Below are 18,824 nucleotides of genomic sequence, written 5' to 3' on the forward strand. Positions count from 1 at the left end.
GGTATAGAACTTGAAACCTAAAGGTGGTTGCAGAATTATTGCCTAAAGGGCATGAACAAAGCATCGTTTGGCAACCGTAAACATGGCAGAATTTACTATCATTCCTGCTTCTCATTTCATCAGAGAGCTTCTAGACTCACGAATTATTTGAAATAGTTGTTCTTGTTGTATAGGACCAAATTGATAGAGTCCCTTGACAAAGTTGGTAGTGAGCCAGGATCAAAAAATAAGTTTCCTGATTGTGGCCAGGCTATTTTGGTCTGCAGCTGTTCCTATAAGCTGGTGACAATGCAGGCTGTGGAAATGGGAAGACGGATGCCAGCATTTGACATAGGAATAAAAGGTGGTCCTCCTGAGTATATAGGCTTTCATTAGCCACACACTTGGTGTGCACTAGGTTATAGACTGATTGCTTTCCCAGTGACTGAGATCAGGCTTAGAGGAGCTTAAGTTAACCTAATAAGTATTATCACTTTTCCCATCTCTGTTATCACTATTATCAGTATCATAAATCCCAGCAGCTATGCTCCAGACAGCACATCCAGACCCTCCCTACACTCTCTAATTTCATTCTCTCAGCACACCATCGGTCAGGATGATTATTAGCCTTCCCATGTGAAGGTGAGGAAAAGGAGGCAGAGAACCATCAACTGACTTGTTCAGAGTCAATTAGCCACCTAGGAGTTAGACCTACGTCTTAAACCCAGGCTCTCAGAGGCTAGAGGTTACAGCCCTAACCACTGGCTCTACTGGGTTGATTAATATTAAAGTAAGGGGATTCCCTATGCTGCTTGGATTTGAGGGGATAGGATCTAACATACTTTATTATTATTTCTGAAACTCATTTGAGCATTTAATTATGGCTTTTTTAACATCAAGCACATATCAAGGGCCGCCCAGGTGGCTCAGTTGGTTAAGCATCTGCCTTCCACTCTGGTTATGATCCCAGGGTCCTGGGATCGAGCCCTGCATTGGACTCCCTGCTCAGGGGGGAGTCTGCTTCTCCCTCTCCCTCTGCCACTCCCCTGCTTGCTCTCTCCCTCTCTTTCTCAAATAAATAAAATCTTAAAAGAAATAAATCAAGCACATATCAAATGAGACTGTGGGATAAAATGTCCTAGATGCCATGACAGATTTTTCTTTCCTGATGCCTTGCTCTCCACAGTGGTCGTGCTCTTGAAAGCCTGGGTGTGAAGGTAGTTATACGAGGGACCTGTGTTTTCAAGGAACCCTATAAAACAACCTGTCCTTCACTTTGTCAGTGATTCCTATCATTTTGAAATAGAAACAGTACTTGGAGGCTTTAATTTTCTATTTCATCTAGGATTTTTCTTTTACTTGTTGGCTTTGGTTGATGGGCACCTGTGAGTGCCTTAAGCACCTTTAAGAGATAACTCTACTCAGCACTGAGATAGATGAGTAGTTCTCAACTGGGAGCTCACGTACCTCTAGTGCTACACGTGTATAATATAGGAATTTCCTTTCGTAAATGTACATTTCTCCAAAGCAGGGAGACCCTGACATGTAGTGGCCATTTATATAAGTGTTTCCAGAGCTGAAGTGAAGAAGGAAGCACACACAATGTTTTCATAATACTTTCTAAGATATGTGTACACTTTGAGTGCATGAGAATCCCTGCCTCCACTCTTGGATTTTTCTTAATCCCCAAACTCTTTTGGGATCCCACCCTAGGTTGATAGATTGCTACGCTGACAGAAACCTAGGCTTTTGTCAGTTTTATGATGAAGATACTTCTTCCGAAATATTTCAGCATACATTTAGTTTTATCAATAGCGAGGTGATTGACTCATTTGTCTGGAAAACACTGCTGTTCTCACATGCGTCTTATGCCACCCCCTCTTTTATGATCTGTCGGCTCAGATACTTGTGGTCAGCAGGTCAGAAACACCTGACACAGCAGGTGTTTCTAGGTTTTTCTCACTGTGCCAACTTTGCCCCTATCACCTGCCGTGTCTTCTTTGTTTTTATGTGTGCAATAATATTTAGTTGCTGTTAACCCTCTGAGAACATTATACGAAGACATATTGTTCTCTAGGGAGTCGTAGGTATTTTACTTTGTCACAACACTTCGGGTACGCCATCAGTATTTTCAAAGAGATTCTATTACCATGGATGAGCCAGCCCAGTACACAGTCTGTCTCCCCTGCCCTTCCCTGTAAGAGTCTAATCCTATGCGGAGCCACCACTTTTGCAGGGAATTGCTACTTTTTAAGAAAAATGACTTTATTAACTATGGCAAACAGTTAATGAAAACTCCCATGTTTAGAGCTATTACAAAACCTTAAAGCAAATACAGTCCTATAATTATCATTTAATAGAGTCTCTTTCTGCTAGCTCCTAGAAGTAATTACATATTGAAGTAGTCCAAAAGGAGTAATCACATTCCACATCCTATTAATAGCCTATTGAGTTACCGAATTTCTCGGCTGAGACTGTTTTCCATAGAAAACATGAGATAATGGTTTATATCACGCTGAGTAAAAGCATCAGGTTTCTTTCTCCTTGAGTGTTTACTTCCATTATGCCATGTAAATAATCAGGATTGCGTTTGCCTAAACTCGGCATAAGCATTACGGTTCTTTAGAAATATGAGGAGGAAAGCCATCTTAATACACCCAAGCCTTCTATTTCATTTTCCTTTACTCCATTCTGTAGCCCAGCTTCACATATGACTCAGCAGGCAGCAGGTGAGTCCATCTTGGGCTGTTAATATCAAGAATGGTGCTGTTTGGGCACCATTTGGGGACCAGAGCTGACCTGCCCTGGTTTTGAAATGCATTTACTTTGAAAATATCAGCCTTATGGCATCTCTAAAAACACAAGAAATGTGTAATGGATGAGAAAAGGGCAAAGAAAAAAATACTGAGAATAACCCTTCCCATATATCTAGCCCCTCATTAATTTATAAAACTTTGTTGTGGCCATTGTTTCACTTCATTCCTCAAATAGCTCCACGAGGTTCAGCATGAATATTTTTATCCCCATTTTCTGGATGAAGAAAGAGTATGAGACATCAGGAGCTTGAGACTTGCCCAAGGTCACACTGCCCATCAGTGAAATAACTAACAAGCTTGCGTACTTGGAGGGTTCCATCAGATGTACACACTATACTATGAATATAAGTTCATGTCTTTTCTACTTAATGCTCTAAAAAAAATCTTTGTTTACCCTGTAGTCAAATAATAACAATCTTCAGAAGAGGAAAAACCTAAAATTCAATGTATCTATCTAAGGTTCCAGGGGAAAGTGAACAGGGGACACACTGCACTTCAGGTTCAATTTAAATCACAGCCATAATAATTGTAGTAATGTATATTTTCAGAGTTTTATGATTTTCTTCTAGTACATAATTAACACATATTCTTAGTAGGAAAGTTAGAAAATACAGAGAAGCAGAAATATTATTATCAATAATAAAATAACTTGATAATATGTTGTTTAGAAATAATCACTGCTAGTTTTTATTTCTGTCCAGACTTTTTCTTGGCATATATGTATATATGCTCTCTAAAAAAGGGAATCATAAAATTCATGTCCACTTTTTTCCCACCTAATAATATGTGATACGCACTTATCAGCATCAATATGCTTTTGTTAACATTTTCTTCTGAATATCTTCCTAACCTCCCCTGTAAAGGTGCCTGATCTCAGTTGACCATTATGTAAGTACATCATTTCTACACACCTTTGCCGAATATCTAATAGTATTTTAGGATAAATTTCTAGAGTGGAATTACTGGATGAAAAGCCTTTGATACTTAATTGACAAACTGCCTATCAGAAATATGTATACTACCAGAAATATTTATAATACCATGAGTAAAATGGTATCATATGGTATCTCATTTCCTCACATTCAAGCCAACTCTAGATATTATTACTCTTTTTAAATCACTGGCAACTTGGTAAGTGAAATATAATCACATTTTAAAATGTCAATTAAGAGTTGTGTTGTGGGGTGTGTGTGTTTTAGGAAATTTCCTTTCCATTATTATTTTATTAAAAGAATGGATGTTCAGGGGAGTCTGAGTGGCTCAGTTGGTTAAGCGTCCAACTTTTGATCTCACTCAGGTCTTGATATCATGGTCATGAGTTCAAGCCCCACGTTGGTCTCCACACTGGGGATGGAGCCTACTTTAAAAAAAAAAAAAATGGATGTTCAATTTTTAGATTCTAACCAGAGGAGGAAGTATGGTTTTGTCCTTTGACCTAATGATTTGTTAAAGTAATTAAATTGATAGATCCTAATATCGAATCTCATATTTTTGATTTCCAAACCTCTTCTTCCAAACAGTGATCATTTGATAAAATATAGAGGAAGAGCAAGGGTTAGCGATTAAATGCTTGGCTTTACTCTTTACTGCTAGAAGGGGTTGTTTGTTTTATTTTATTTTATTTTATTTTTTTAAAGATTTTATTTATTTGACAGAGAGACACAGTGAGAGAGGGAACACAAGCAGAGGGAGAGGGAGAAGCAGGCTTCCCGCCGAGCAAGGAGCCTGATGTGGGGCTCGATCTCAGAACAGTCCTAACATGAATATTTGACACATAATTAATCCTGTTACTGTTTTATTTTTTAAAATTGTCAATTATTACATCAATCCTAACTCATAGACTGAGCTGCTGTTTTGAGAGAGTGTTTCCAAATCACTGGAAGGTGGGCACAGTTGGAATACATCCCAGGTTTTGAGAACCCCAGGGTTGCATGCTCTCCAACAGGCCATCTCAATTCAAGTTGGAGGCCTATCAGATCATGGGGTTATTTAGCTACAGAAACATTGCTTTGTCATTTGAGCAACAGAGGACCATTTTAGGAGCTTGCAATAAGTTCCTATTTTAACACCAACAAAAATACTTAGGATTTTCAAGTCAACAAATTGACAGAGCAGCCCTTTAAACATTATGAAGCAGCTTCCCTATTTCAGTTGACCTTCTTCACCCTTGATGTTTCTTCCATATTTTGTGTCAGCATGACTTCCATCAAAAACCAGGTAATTTCATAATTCCCCAGTTACAGCCTCCTCTTTCCATCTTCCATAATCATGGGAAAATGACCTGTCTCATTTACTTTGCTCTGCCAGGAATGGACTCCTTCTGCCTATTCTTCCTCTTTCAGGTCTCCCCATAAATGAAGTCACTGAAACGAAGCTTTCTTTGCAGGGTATCCCCAGCCATCTTGAGTGTTTCCTCCTCTGAGGAAGGAACACTGCAATAGCTTTTCTTATTTTTCTTTATCTTGCATGCTAAACACTCATTCCCTGTTTGTCTCCCACTAGAACATGAGCTCCATGGGGGCAGTGTCCCAGCACTTAAAATAGTGGGTTGACCAAATGCAAGGATTAAAATGAAAGAATGGGGGCGCCTGGGTGGCTCAGTCGTTAAGCGTCTGCCTTCGGCTCAGGTCATGATCTCGGGGTCCTGGGATCGAGCCCTGCATCGGGCTCCCTGCTCCGCAGGAAGCCTGCTTCTCCCTCTCCCACTCCCCCTACTTATGTCCCTCTCTTGCTGTGTCTCTATCAAATAAATAAATAAAATCTTTTAAAAAAATGAAAGAATGGCTGGGGAAATAGGTGATGTGCTTCAGAAATTTCAGGGATCCCTTATTATTAGGGGAAAAATGATTATGTTATGACATAAGCTTCAGGCTTAAAAAGACACCCACCTTATAATGTCGGAATGTTCTGAGGAGTCAATAGCACATAACCCACCTCTTCTTTCCATTCATTATTTATTATCCCACAAAGTTAAATTGGACATACAGGGTTTGGATCCAGGAAGAGATGACCTTGAAATGTGCTTATTTTTCATGTATATTATCTAAGATGAGCCAAGTTGCAGATCAAATGAGCTCTGATACCTGATGCATTCAGAGTTAAGCCTGAAGTGCTCAAAAAATTCAAAAACCAAACCAAAACAACAACAAGAAGTATGCATGAAAATCAGATTTGGCTGAGTAAAGGGATATCCAAGACAGATTCACCCCAATTAGGCCAATTGGCAAATATCTTTTTTTCTCCCCCACCCTGCCTTTTTTTTTTTTCCTAAGCTTAGAACATTTTTTTTTTTTTTTTATGAGCAGCATCAGATAGCATCCAAATATGCTTCTGGTTTTTTACCTTTATTATTTAAAGATAGCCAAATAGATTTCTATGGAACTTTTTTTCCCTCTTAATTGCTTCAATATGGAAGATGCTCTATTGGCAGATCAAAATGGCAGATGTCTTTTAATGTGCTGCCATTTTCTCTGTGTAAATAATTATGTTCCTTTTCTGCCTGAATTTCATTGCAGCAGTTTGTCCATTACAACACAGCTTATCTGGGAGCTTACTCCCTCCCCAGCCCAACAACAACAAAAAAAGATAGGTCATTTTGGCGGAACAGACATATTCTTTCAGGGTTTCCTCTGGTCACTGATTTAACTAACTCCTGGGATTTCTCAACTCACTAAAAGACCCTAAATGTTTATATCCCACTGAATTCCTTGGTAGTTTTCCTTGTCTTAAACTAAGAAATACTTAGGGAATATGTTTCTTTTTCCCTCCCTATCACCAAGGAGAGGATTATTCTCATACAAAAATGGAGGAAATGTTAATTTCAAGGGAAGTTGTAAATTACAACAAAGAAAAATCTATTAATACCAACCAAAGGTGCACACTTAGATGTCTTACACACACATACACATAGTTATTCCTACAATGTTATTATAATTCATGCTTTGCCAATCTCTCAGTATCAGAGGTGTTAATTAAAAGATCGTGATGATCTCCTCTTAGTGTGCAGCTCCTTAATTCAGTTGGAAGACATTATAGCTATCGGAGTCTTGGGTCAGGCAATTTTCTTCGTTAATATGTATACACAAGGTCATCTTTGAGCATAAGTAATACCAAAAATATAAATGCTACAAACTTCACAAGTTTTATTTGAAATTTCTATTATTTCAGCCCCTCAGGTTGAAGATGGCAAATAGGGCATCAAAAATTTCAATTAAGTTTTGGATAATCACAAATCTAAATGAGTATAAAAAAATCTAAATAACTAGGGGTACCTGGCTGTCTCAGTTGTTAGAGCATGTGACTCTTGACCTTGGGGTCGTGAGTTCAAGTTCCACATTGGGGATAGAGTTGACTTAAAAAAAATTCAATCGAAATAATTCAACTTTCCAGTGATATCTTTTGTAATTGTATAGCATATATACTTCTAAAAGTATTAAAGCTTAAAACTCCATTAAGACTTCTGACACATATACTATACCTATATATATATACAGATATAAATACACACTTATATTTCACATGCATGCATATATTTTTTTTCCATTATCCTGATAGAGCTATTGCCACATTTCTTGGGAAAATGGAGAGGGCCCAGAGGAAAGTAATCAAATAATGATTATTCTGCTCACAACTGCATAACTAACTCTCTTTAAGTGTGTGGGAGCTATTTAAGTGGTAGATAGACCTACTTTGTCTCACGTGTGAGCAGTAAGGGTAGAGTAGGTAAATATGGGTCAGAAGTGAACAAAATAAGAGCAAGGTTTGGCTTTAATTCTCTAGATGTTTAACAGTCTCCAGAGAGGGGCCCTTATCTGGTAAGGTTGAACAATGACAGAAGGACGTGTGGCCAAGGAAGGGCATCTTCAGAGCTTTAGTGAAGCTGCTGAGGTGACTGATTCCTTCACCATAGGTCAAGCCTTTCTCCTGACGTCATGGTGAGACCACAACGTATTAATCCTTTGCAGCAATGGTTTCTCTTTTTCAAATTTTTAACACGCAGGGTCTATGCCTGTATGCTGCCCATTTTGCAAAATCTTGTATCAGCAAAAAACAAAACAAAACAAAACAAAAACACTGCGTCCAGTGTTTTGCAAAATCTTGTATCAGCCAAAAAAACACTGCTTCCAGTGTGGGAAGATGGCACCCTGTGTGGTCTATCAATCGAGGACTGGTTACCCATCATAATTTCCCCTTTTAATGTCAGTTATATGTATACCTCCAATGGGCTACATCATCATCATGACCCTATGTTTGCATCCCTAAACTGGTACCATGGAGACCATCATTATCAGGTACCTTTACATTTTGTTAGTGTAATGACAAAGTGTGCAGGTAAAAACAGCATGTGATTAGGAGTCCAGGTTGTAGACATAAAAATTTGAAATCTGAATTTATTTTCCATTAATAGAAACACTACAATTTGTGCATGACATATACTGGTAATTAATGACCCCATTTGCAAGGTTTTGCCTTAGTGGGGGGAAAATGAAACTGGTTATGTGTCTGTGGCCAAGGATGAGAACACTGGGTATCAGGATGAAAAAGCGAGGTGCTTGAAAAACATTTTCTTAGCATGGGAAATACGTTGCCCAGGACTGAAGAGCATGAACTGTGTTCTTACCTCTGGATGATGAGCCCTTCTGCGGAGGCAGTTGCATTCCAAGCTGCGATGACATTTCCAGGAATTCACTTTCCTCTCTTTGCCAATAAGTTTCTCTTCCTCATTAGTTTATTGCTCAAAGAGGATCGCTTCCAGGAAAGAATTAATATTTACTGAGCATCTCCAAAAGTCTGTCGCTGTGCTGAGTACCTTTATGAATGAAATCATTTTACCATTTAAAATTATTAGTTTCCTGGGTGAGACTAGAGAAACAGGACATTTACTTAATATGACTAAAGTCAAGCAATTGATATGTAGACGATTCAAGATTCACACCCAGGCCTGTTTGACCCCAAATACTGAGACATTTGCCCTTTGGACGCTTTATAAAGGAGAAGGATCTGCAAAATCTCCTGATGGAAATTTAAACATTAAGAACATTTGCCTTGTTCTGCCTCATCTTATGAACCATGGAACCAGTTTGACACTTCCCTGAAAATGTGTCCTTGTGGAACCTCTTTTATCCAAAGGCCGCCCTAAACCGAGGAATGTATATGTCCAAAGTGAGGGGACCCTCTCAAAAACAGATAGGCAGTGGTTGCTAATTTGGATGAAAAGAAATCTTTAGTCAAACTTAGGATGCAAAATTGATTTCCAGAATAGCCATAATAATGGCTAGTTTGTTTGTTTTTCTAGATTTTTTTAAACGAAGTTCATGCCCATAGTGGTGGCTTTTTTTGTTAGTAGGTCAGTGATCAGAGTGGACCACAAGAAAGACCATTACAGGATGCAGCACTGACTTCTCCAAAATGGCCATCCCCCAAAAAAGCTCAGTCTCCTGTTGGTACTGGAGCCACTTGGATTTAGAGGGGAGATATCTTATTCATTCAAACATCAACCACCTAGGTGCCAAGCCAGGCTGGTTAGTCACATTTCTATTCTACCACATCTGTCTCCCCTTCTCCAGTTCACCAGCCCTGGACGATGTCAGTACTGGGTATAAAGTTTTCTGGTAGAAGGATTCCCTGAGCCCTGGGAGAACCATGCCTTTTATTATGTTATTTGATCCCTGTGAGGTGCACTTGATATCAACCAGTGTCATTTTAAAAGATGAACAAGGGGCACCTGGGTGGCTCAGTCGTTAAGCGTCTGCCTTCGGCTCAGGTCATGATCCCAGGGTCCTGGGATCGAACCCCGCATCGGGCTCCCTGCTCAGCGGGAAGCCTGCTTCTCCCTCTCCCACTCCCCCTGCCTGTGTTTCCTCTCTCACTGTGTCTCTCTCTGTCAAAAAAAAAAAAAAAAAAAAAATCCATATGTGAAACATGTTTGGCTAGAGGAACTTTTTTTAAAAGTTCTCAAGATTCTACAGGTCTGTCACTCAGAGACTGTAAATGGTTCAGTCATCTGGGTACTTTGATGAGCTTTTATGTAATTGCTTGAATGTGTCTGAGGGGACTTGCTTGTTCAGAATATGAGACATCCTACATTCACAGGTTGGTGTCCTGCTCAGATCCATGTTTCCATTAGTGTTTGATTTCAGCTACTGTCACGTGTAAGCCGGCGTGCTGTGATCTGGAGGTCCCGTTTTTTGTGGATGGCACACTGAAGAATAGATTTAAAATTATGCCTTCTACAGGTTTACAAAAACAAAACACTCAGTTTACATGCCCTCCAAACCAACACCCTTGGTGACAGGGTGTGACCCAATAGATAAACTAATGATCCACTGGGGATGTTGTTCACATCAGAGAAGTGTATTTGACCAAGCAATTTAAGTAATTTGCTTTTCTTCTTTGATTTTTAATTTTTACTTTTATTCCTAGTCGCCTTGTGACATTTCATATCATTCAAACGGGGTAAATATTGTCACCTTTAATTTGTGAAATTCTTATTTGAACTCAAAAAACCATATGAGAAGGGAAAAATAACATTTTCAAATAATTTGTTATAGATATGTACATTTTTTTGTAATCCTTAGGCATGGAACAAATGTACAGGCTGGAATAGGAGAGAAGAGTCAGGAAACTGAATTTTCAGTTAACAGTCTATTTGGCCCATTTTATTTATCTTTTTTCATGATTTTCCATAGTATATATAATTTTTTCCAGTGATAAGAGCAATTTATACTAGTCATACAATATTTAGAAAATACAGAAATGAGAGTTAGGTGTTCAGCCTGGTTTTGTTTGAGATGTTGGCAACGAAGGGCAGAGAATGTCATTGTACAGCTTGCCAAAAACCAGTGTGTACACACAACTTATCTACTGCAATAATCAGAATACCTGCTCATCCCTAAATCAGACTGAATCTACCTTTTATATTTAATAGATTTTATCTCACAGAAAATTCATTACATTTCCCTTCACCTAAAGGATATCAATTTAATCTCTCAAAAGAGATTCTAAGATATTTCTTCTTATGACAAGAGCTCATTCAGGGTACTGTCAATCCATTCAAAACCTGCTAGCTATTGGACGATCATGTTGGTCATAACATTCATATTGCTATAAGTTACTGATTGTAATCACAAACAGAGGCAAACCATACTGAGGATCTGTGTGTGTGTGTGTGTGTGTGTGTGTGAGTAATTTGATAGAACATACTAAAAACTTCACCTGTTTTATAATTGTCCCCCAGAGCATACAGCATGGAAAGAAATATTGTTGGTTGGTACAGATCTGCAGAAAACATGATGGGGAAGTAGTTGGGGGCTTAGGTGACAAAAGATTGAGAAATATATGGAAGCCAACATCTGGAATTTTGATTAAATCTTTCCCAGAATACAGTTATGCCATTTGTTCAAAAAATATTTATTGAATGTCTATTACGTGGGCAACACTGGAGAGACTGAGATGAATCCCCTAGTCTCGGAAGTTCACACTCCAGGTGAGGTCAAAGTGGTTATGTCAACGTTAATGACACAGCAGTGGGGTACTAATTTCTGTAAGAATATACAGTGCTTGGGGTCACAGAGCAGATGATGGGAGAGGTCTAGAAAGGCCTCCCCGATGTGATGACTTTGGGGTTCAATTTTGAGGCTTGAGGAGTTCACCTGTCATGCCACCAGGAACAGCTTCCTGGGGTCCTAGGGCAGTGGCTAAAAAGGCATGTGGGAAGTGTGGTGTGCTTGGGAAACAGAAGAAAGTTCTGCATGTCAGACTGATTGGGACATGTGGAACGGATGGAATGTGACCCTTGAAGGCAAAGTCTTCAGATGAGGGAAAAATCTAGTGATTCACTGTGTAGAGGTGGGCTGTGTTGTGTGGACCACAGAGAGAACTTGGAATTATTTTGAGCAGGACGCATGACATGTTTAATCAGGTGGTGGATGGTGCTTGAATTTCAAAGAAACTAGAAACCTGTTAGTGGTTTTATAAAATATTTTCTCTTCAAAGATAATATTTTCCTTTAGGACTCACAAGTGGATTTACAGTTTGGGCAAGGTTTGAGTGTGGACTGGAAATCTTTTAAACACAGACACAGAAATTGGCCAAAGGCTTGTCATGAAGTAGGAAAGTACAAGCATGAAAAAGATTTTTCTGTTTTTTTTTTTTCCTCACACCCACTTATGTATTTAATTATCTGCCATACTCACATAGGGTATGTGGTCCAAGCCCACACTTCGTTGTGGTATCTGATGAAGGGGACACCCAAACAGAAAGCAGTGTGGTGAGCTTGCCAGTGGGGGCCTTTGTATCTACGAAATAAAAAAAGAGCAATTTCTAAGTTTGGTTCCAAAATATGGAGACACTATTCTGCAATGCCAGATGACTGCGGTCTCCATAGATACCTAGATTAAAGATCCTGGTTGTTGACCCTGGTGATGAGAAAGAGCACCCTGACCTCTGCCAAGCCGAATACACGGATATTCATGCCGTGACTCCAGTGGCCCTGCCCTGAGAAGAAATGTCTCTGCTCTCCCAACAGACAACACCGCAGGGGTGTACGCCCGGCGTGGAGGCTTCAGTCGGCAGAAGCAGGATCTGTACCTCCTGCCCATCGTGATCAGCGATGGTGGCATCCCGCCCATGAGTAGCACCAACACCCTCACCATCAAGGTGTGTGGGTGCGATGTGCACGGTGCACTGCTCTCCTGCAATGCCGAGGCCTACATCCTGAACGCCGGCCTGAGCACGGGGGCGCTGATTGCCATCCTTGCCTGCATCGTCATTCTCCTGGGTAAGGGGGCTCTGCTGTCACCTGCGGGAAGGGTTCTGCAACCAGATGCCCATCCTTGAAATATGTATTTCTGGAGCGCAGGCTGGTCCCCAGAACTCTGCCGTAGCCTGTGGCTACAGCTGGAGACAAGGCAGGGGTGGGGCCTGTGCGGTGCACGTTATGGTATGGGAGAGAAGGGGGGAAACTTAACAAGCATTCGGAGCAGATTTGGGGGAAGGTTCTGATGAGCACATTGCCGACAGTGCGGGACTACACAGCAGCAGCTGTCTGGGGGTGCTGCAGGGGGACATCTGACAAGGTTTTGCAGAAGAGGAAACTAGGCAGAGGCCTGATATATGAGCAACGGTTTGCCTAAGAAGAGGAAAGAGAAGTGTTGGGGACAGAAAGAATAATCAGGAGGCCAAAGACATGGTATGAAGGACTCAAGGAACTGGACAAAGGTTGGCCTGGCCAAGCTGGATCTTGACTCCTCTGACTAGCAGAGGTAATATCTGGGTGCAAGCCTCAGCTTCTGGGGACCCTCAGGAGGCTTTTCCTACACTTACATCTCATCTCTGTAAGAACAGCGGTGTGCACACACTAATAACAACCACTGCTGGGCTTCAGGAAGAGATCACGTAGGAGAAAAATCAGCTTTCAAACCCAAGGATTTCTGACATCAAATTTATGCTTGTTCCATGATGTTTGGTTCTCCACTGAATGAGTTGAGGGGGCCCAAGTGCATAGGGAAGAGCCAGTGAGTTCAGGTCAACAAAGAGTTCCTAAGAATTTTCTGGGTATTGGGTTGCTGTGTCCAGCCCTGGGGGAGAAAGGGAGCTTCATCCTTGCAGCTCCCGGTGATGGTGGACCCAGAGGGGCTCTCAGACCCCTTGCCAGATTCAGGCACAAACATTTTCTTTAGTCTAGCCACACATGTGGGAGAGTGTTGTCATGGAATATTGTAGAAGCCTCTTGTGGAGGTGGAACATGGAGAATTAAGCACTGTCTTGGCTTTCCTTTCAAGTGTGGTTCTGCCCACTCATCCTAGGTTGTCTGAGCACGGTGGAATCGCCTCTCTCAGGAGGAACTAGAGCTGCTTCCTCTGGGGTTCAGCTGATGCTACCTTCCTATGTTTAAATAAATAGAGGAGATTTGTCTCCTGGGGGTCATTATAAACTTCCCCTCTTCTCTACAGTGGTTTGAAGAGAATCCAACCACTTTTATGATAAAATTTCTTATTAAGGTAGAGTAGGATCACTGCTCCTCCCCGTTCCCCCCAAACCCTAGCCCTCTGGGCAGGAACAAGCATCACCTCCTATAGAAAGGTAGGACCTGAGGTCTCGGAACATCCTCATTCATAAGCTTTGGAGAGATAGCTGTCTTCCTTTGGAAAAAGAAAAAGAAAATACAACGTAAGGCGGTTTTAAGAAGCTGCAGACCAGTCTATTTAGAATCTTCCTAATTCTTAGAAAGATGACTTCCAAATAATGTCAGATTCATTTTTAAAAAGCTCAAAATAGTTCCAACTTGCTGGCTTGTTTGGATATCATATTTTCCTGGCAGCGTTTTGCAGAGGAAGAGCCAGGTGGAGGGCGGTTTTACACATCTTTGGGGATTCCAGGTAAAACTCCCATTTTGTAGACTCATAGATCGGTTCCTATTCTGAGCATGAGCACATCATGCCTTGCAGTAAGCAGAGTTCTCCTCCGGGAGAAAGCTCCAGGAATACTGGGCTTAACCTGTGCTCACTTTCTTGTGCTTTCCTTGTAGTCATCGTAGTGTTGTTTGTGACCCTGAGAAGGCAAAAGAAAGAACCACTGATCGTCTTTGAGGAAGAAGATGTCCGTGAGAACATCATTACCTATGATGACGAAGGGGGTGGGGAAGAAGATACAGAAGCCTTTGATATCGCCACCCTCCAGAATCCAGATGGGATCAATGGATTTATCCCTCGCAAAGACATAAAACCCGAGTATCAGTACATGCCTAGACCTGGGCTCCGGCCAGCACCCAACAGTGTGGACGTCGATGACTTCATTAACACGAGAATACAGGAGGCAGATAATGACCCAACTGCCCCTCCTTATGATTCCATCCAAATCTACGGTTATGAAGGCAGGGGCTCGGTGGCTGGGTCCCTGAGCTCCCTAGAATCTGCCACCACAGATTCAGACTTGGACTATGACTACCTACAGAACTGGGGACCTCGTTTTAAGAAACTAGCAGACTTGTACGGTTCCAAAGACACTTTTGATGACGACTCTTAACAATAACGATACAAATTTGGCCTTAAGAACTGTGTCTGGCATTCTGAAGAATCTAGAAGATATGTAAACAGGTATTTTTTTAAATCAAGGAAAGGCTCATTTAAAACAAGCAAAGTTTTACAGAGAGGATACATTTAATAAAACTGCAAGGACATCAAAGTGGTAAATACTGTGAAGTACCTTTTCTCAAAAAAAGGCAAATATTGAAGTTGTTTATCAACTTCTCTAGAGAAAAACCACTTGGCGTACAAAATATTTAAGTGAAGGAGAAGTCTAACGGTGAACTTACAATGAAGGGAAATTGTTTATGTGTTATGAACATCTAAGTCTCTCTTTCTTCTTTTTTTTATTTGTCAAAGAAGCTTCCACAAAATTAGAAAGGACAACAGTTCTGAGCTGTAATTTCGCCTTAAACTATGGACACTCTATATGTAGTGCATTTTTAAACTTGAAATATATAATATTCAGCCAGCTTAAACCCATACAATGTATGTACAATACAATGTACAATTATGTCTCTTGAGCATCAATCTTGTTACTGCTGATTCTTGTAAATCTTTTTGCTTCTACTTTCATCTTAAACTAATACGTGCCAGATATAACTGTCTTGTTTCGGTGAGAGGCTCCCTATTTCTATGCCATTTTTAATGTATCTATTTGTACAATTTTAAAGTTCTTATTTTAGTATACATACAAATATCAGTATTCTGACATGTAAGAAATGTTACGGCATCACACTTATATTTTATGAACATTGTACTGTTGCTTTAATATGAGCTTCAATATAAGAAGCAACCTTTGAAATAAAAACAGATTCTTTTTTAATTCTGGGTTTCATTCTTAACATTGAAAAAAATTAAGTATTTCTAATGACTCATTTATATTTCTCATTTAAGATAATCGTGATCTTTTCATAACCCTATTTATGAGCTGTTGCGTGCTGCTTTTATTGTTTATTTAAAATCAAATCTGTTTTGCAAATGTTTTTTTCAGACAAGATTCTGTAACGCCATGTAAAGCTTTCTTGTACGTCCTCAGTGTTAGCGTCCTGGCTTCCCTCCGCGTACATCTTCTGAAAAAGAAGGATGCTAAAGATCTAGGTCAGTCTCTGATTTTGCAATACTTGATATATAATAGGCGTTTATCTTGCCTATCAGTAATTCAGTGGCTATGAGAGATGAATCCATGACGGAATGAAAGGATCGGAACTCGAAACTTCCAAGATGTGGGTTTTCTGCCCCATACTGAACATTTGGGAGTTGCGGGAGTGAAGAGTCAAAAATATAAATTTGCCACGTTTAGTTATCAGACATCTGGTGTTACTCTGTTTTTCCCTACTTTGATTTTGCCAGGCTATCGTAATGACTCTGACACTTGAAACTGCTTATTTTTTCCTCCTGTGATTATAACTCCTCATAAAATGATGTGGCATTTTAAATTTTGATAAAAGAAAGAGCAATTCATTTCCAAAACTCAGTTTTAAAATATGCTTTGGGCAATAAGCTCAGAATGAGGGCAGGGACCATGGTGTATTCTGAGGGTCAATTCCAGTATGCCTACTGTCTCTGGAAGTCCCATCTAGCTGCCTGGGGATTGGGACTTCCATGAAGGGCATTTCACCTGTTCCTTTGGGCCAAAGGTCAAAATGTAGCAATACTCGGGGAAAGATCACACAAAGTCATGCTACAAGTGTTTTCCCTCTTTCCCCCTAGACACAGGGCTCATGCTTTCTCCTGGATTGCAGATAATTTTTAGATTTATCTCTTTTTTATTTTTACTTTATTGTGAAAGTTTGTTTCAAGCATTTCTTGATATCCTGCTACATCCTATTTTTATGACAGTCAAAATGCATAAAAAGAAAAATGTTTTTATGAAGTGCTCACTTTCATTTTCCTTTGCATTTAAATCAAATTGTCTCAACCCTTCAGTGGAATAAATTCTGTGGACAATGTCACTTTGGAATCTTTCATTTCCATGAAGGATTGCACATTCTTAATACTTCCATAATTTCAGGTTTTGTTCATTTTTTATATAGTTTTTGTAATCCAAAGAATATTTTGCTAGATTTGCACAGATCTCCAATTGAATTTGAAATAAAGAAATAATTCAAAAGGAATATGAATAGCACTTAAACAAGAATACAGCTGTAAGTAACCCCGTCACCATGGATGATCCTTTTTGTCTAGGAATGTATTTAGATTAGATTTGACAACTACATTTTTACATTTTTATGTTTAAGTTTAAAAAAAAAGGCTGTCTAATTTTTAATAGTTAAAATATGTGTTTTCTTTTTTTTTTTCCTTTTTATCTTCTCTTTTTTACTTTAAGCCTCTATTGTTTGTAGAACCCTCTTAGAAGCTTGGAAATAAAATGTCTTTCCCAACTAGTGGAGTCCTCTTTCATTTGGAACATATTGCCTTAAAAGCAATCTTCATTTAAGTGGTTCTTCTTTATTTCGATATAGAGTAATTACTGCTTTATGACATTGATTCAGCTAAAGAAGGTACACTTTTCTGTTCTTCTTGTCCTTGAGTAGTGGCTTTTGTTTATATTCATCATTCATTCATTCATCCATTCATTCATTCAATCATTAAAATCTTATTTGGTAGACCCGGCTATCGACTTCAGGATGCACAAAGAATCTTGCTACCTTCCTTGATATCTTTTGGTCTTCCCAACCCTGTTCCAAAGTATCTATCCTGTTGTCTTGTAATAACCTATTGATCTCTGTGCCCACCCACCTTCCCAGACAGTGCAACAGGATACTTTCTCTCCCTGAAGGTTGAGGGAACAAAATATATAAGAGATACAACAGGAGATGGTGAGATGTTGATTGTGTATGAGGAGGGTAGGCCAATTGCAGCAGTTCTGAACAGATCTTGTGTTTAGCCAAATTATATCTTATATGCCAGTGTTCCTGGGGATGGTGGGGAGGAAAAGAGAGCAGATGATCTACATGGCTTGGAGAAACTTACTAAAAATACATATTCATGGTGCCCAGAGAGTATCACTCTGCACAGCAGGGGGGACCCGGTCCAAAATATTTTCAGTTGTTCCTAGGTAATTGTGAGTATAATTCACCTCTTTTTGAGAGCCTCTGTAGGACAATGGTGGTGAGTGGAAGGGAGGAGGTGAATTGGAATCTCTGAGCACAGGAGTGGCCAAATCTATGTGGCAGGCAGTATGGAGGACAGATTAGGAACAGCACCTACAGGCAGTCCAAGAGGGTTTTTATGAAAGCTAAGATAAGATATAATGAGGGCCTAAAATAATTCAGTAAATAGGGGATGGGAAGGAGGCAAGGCTTCTCCACTTCTGCACTGCCATTAGCCTGGTCTAGACCATCCTCACCTCTGACTCGGAAGGACTGAGACAAACCCATAGCCATTCTCTCTGACTTCCAACTTCTTCTCCACAAAGAAGCCAGAAAGATACTAACACACAACTCAGATCACATGAGTCCATAACCAAAACCTCTTAACTGGTTTCCAAAAGTCTTGAATAAATTCCAACTCCCTTACTTTGTTGTTTTACATGACCAGGACCCTGCTAACCTGTCCGACTGTATCTCATCCCATTCTCCTTCCAGTGCACTATGCTCCAACCACGCTGGCCATCCATCAGTTAGTTCCTCTACAGACAAAACGGGCTCCCTTTCCATTCAAAGTAGGCCATGCTTTGTTGGTTTCCTTTGTATCAGCTGCAACTCCTTGAACTTAGTTTACCTCCTGGCTTTTCCTGTGTGAATGGGTCTGACTGCCACAGCAGAGCATAGGCTCCAAGGACCAGGGATCGTGTTTTCTTAAGGTATGCCTAGTTCTTTGCATGGTGCCTGGAACACAATACGTGTGCAAGCAATAGTTCTTGAATGAATGATGGCACATCAATAAGGCAGATTATCCAGATGTGATGGCTGATTGGAGAATGCCAATATGATTTTAAGCTGCTTTATCTGAGAAATGGAGTGAATTGTGATCTTGGTGTCTGTGGTGATGAATCCAAAAG

General features: G+C 40.1%; 1 protein-coding gene across 2 annotated transcripts in view; it reads left to right on the forward strand.

Moving 5' to 3' along the window:
- Positions 1-18,824, forward strand: part of CDH11 (cadherin 11) — a 188,546-nt gene that overhangs the window by 128,160 nt on the left and 41,562 nt on the right. The window contains exons 12-13 of one of the 2 annotated variants that reach the window (XM_045890999.3): positions 12,322-12,573; positions 14,323-17,202. The exons of the other annotated variant lie outside the window; for it this stretch is intronic. Of the exons in view, the coding sequence (XP_045746955.1) occupies positions 12,322-12,573; positions 14,323-14,819 (749 nt within the window). The 3' untranslated portion in view covers positions 14,820-17,202. Of the gene's footprint in view, positions 1-12,321; positions 12,574-14,322; positions 17,203-18,824 lie in introns of those variants that run through there. 2 annotated transcript variants of the gene reach the window in all.

This window comes from Mirounga angustirostris, unplaced genomic scaffold (assembly GCF_029215605.1).
Source record: "Mirounga angustirostris isolate CCGP_5_RB_7025 unplaced genomic scaffold, mMirAng1.0.hap1 SCAF_16, whole genome shotgun sequence".
Taxonomy (NCBI): Eukaryota; Metazoa; Chordata; class Mammalia; order Carnivora; family Phocidae; genus Mirounga; species Mirounga angustirostris.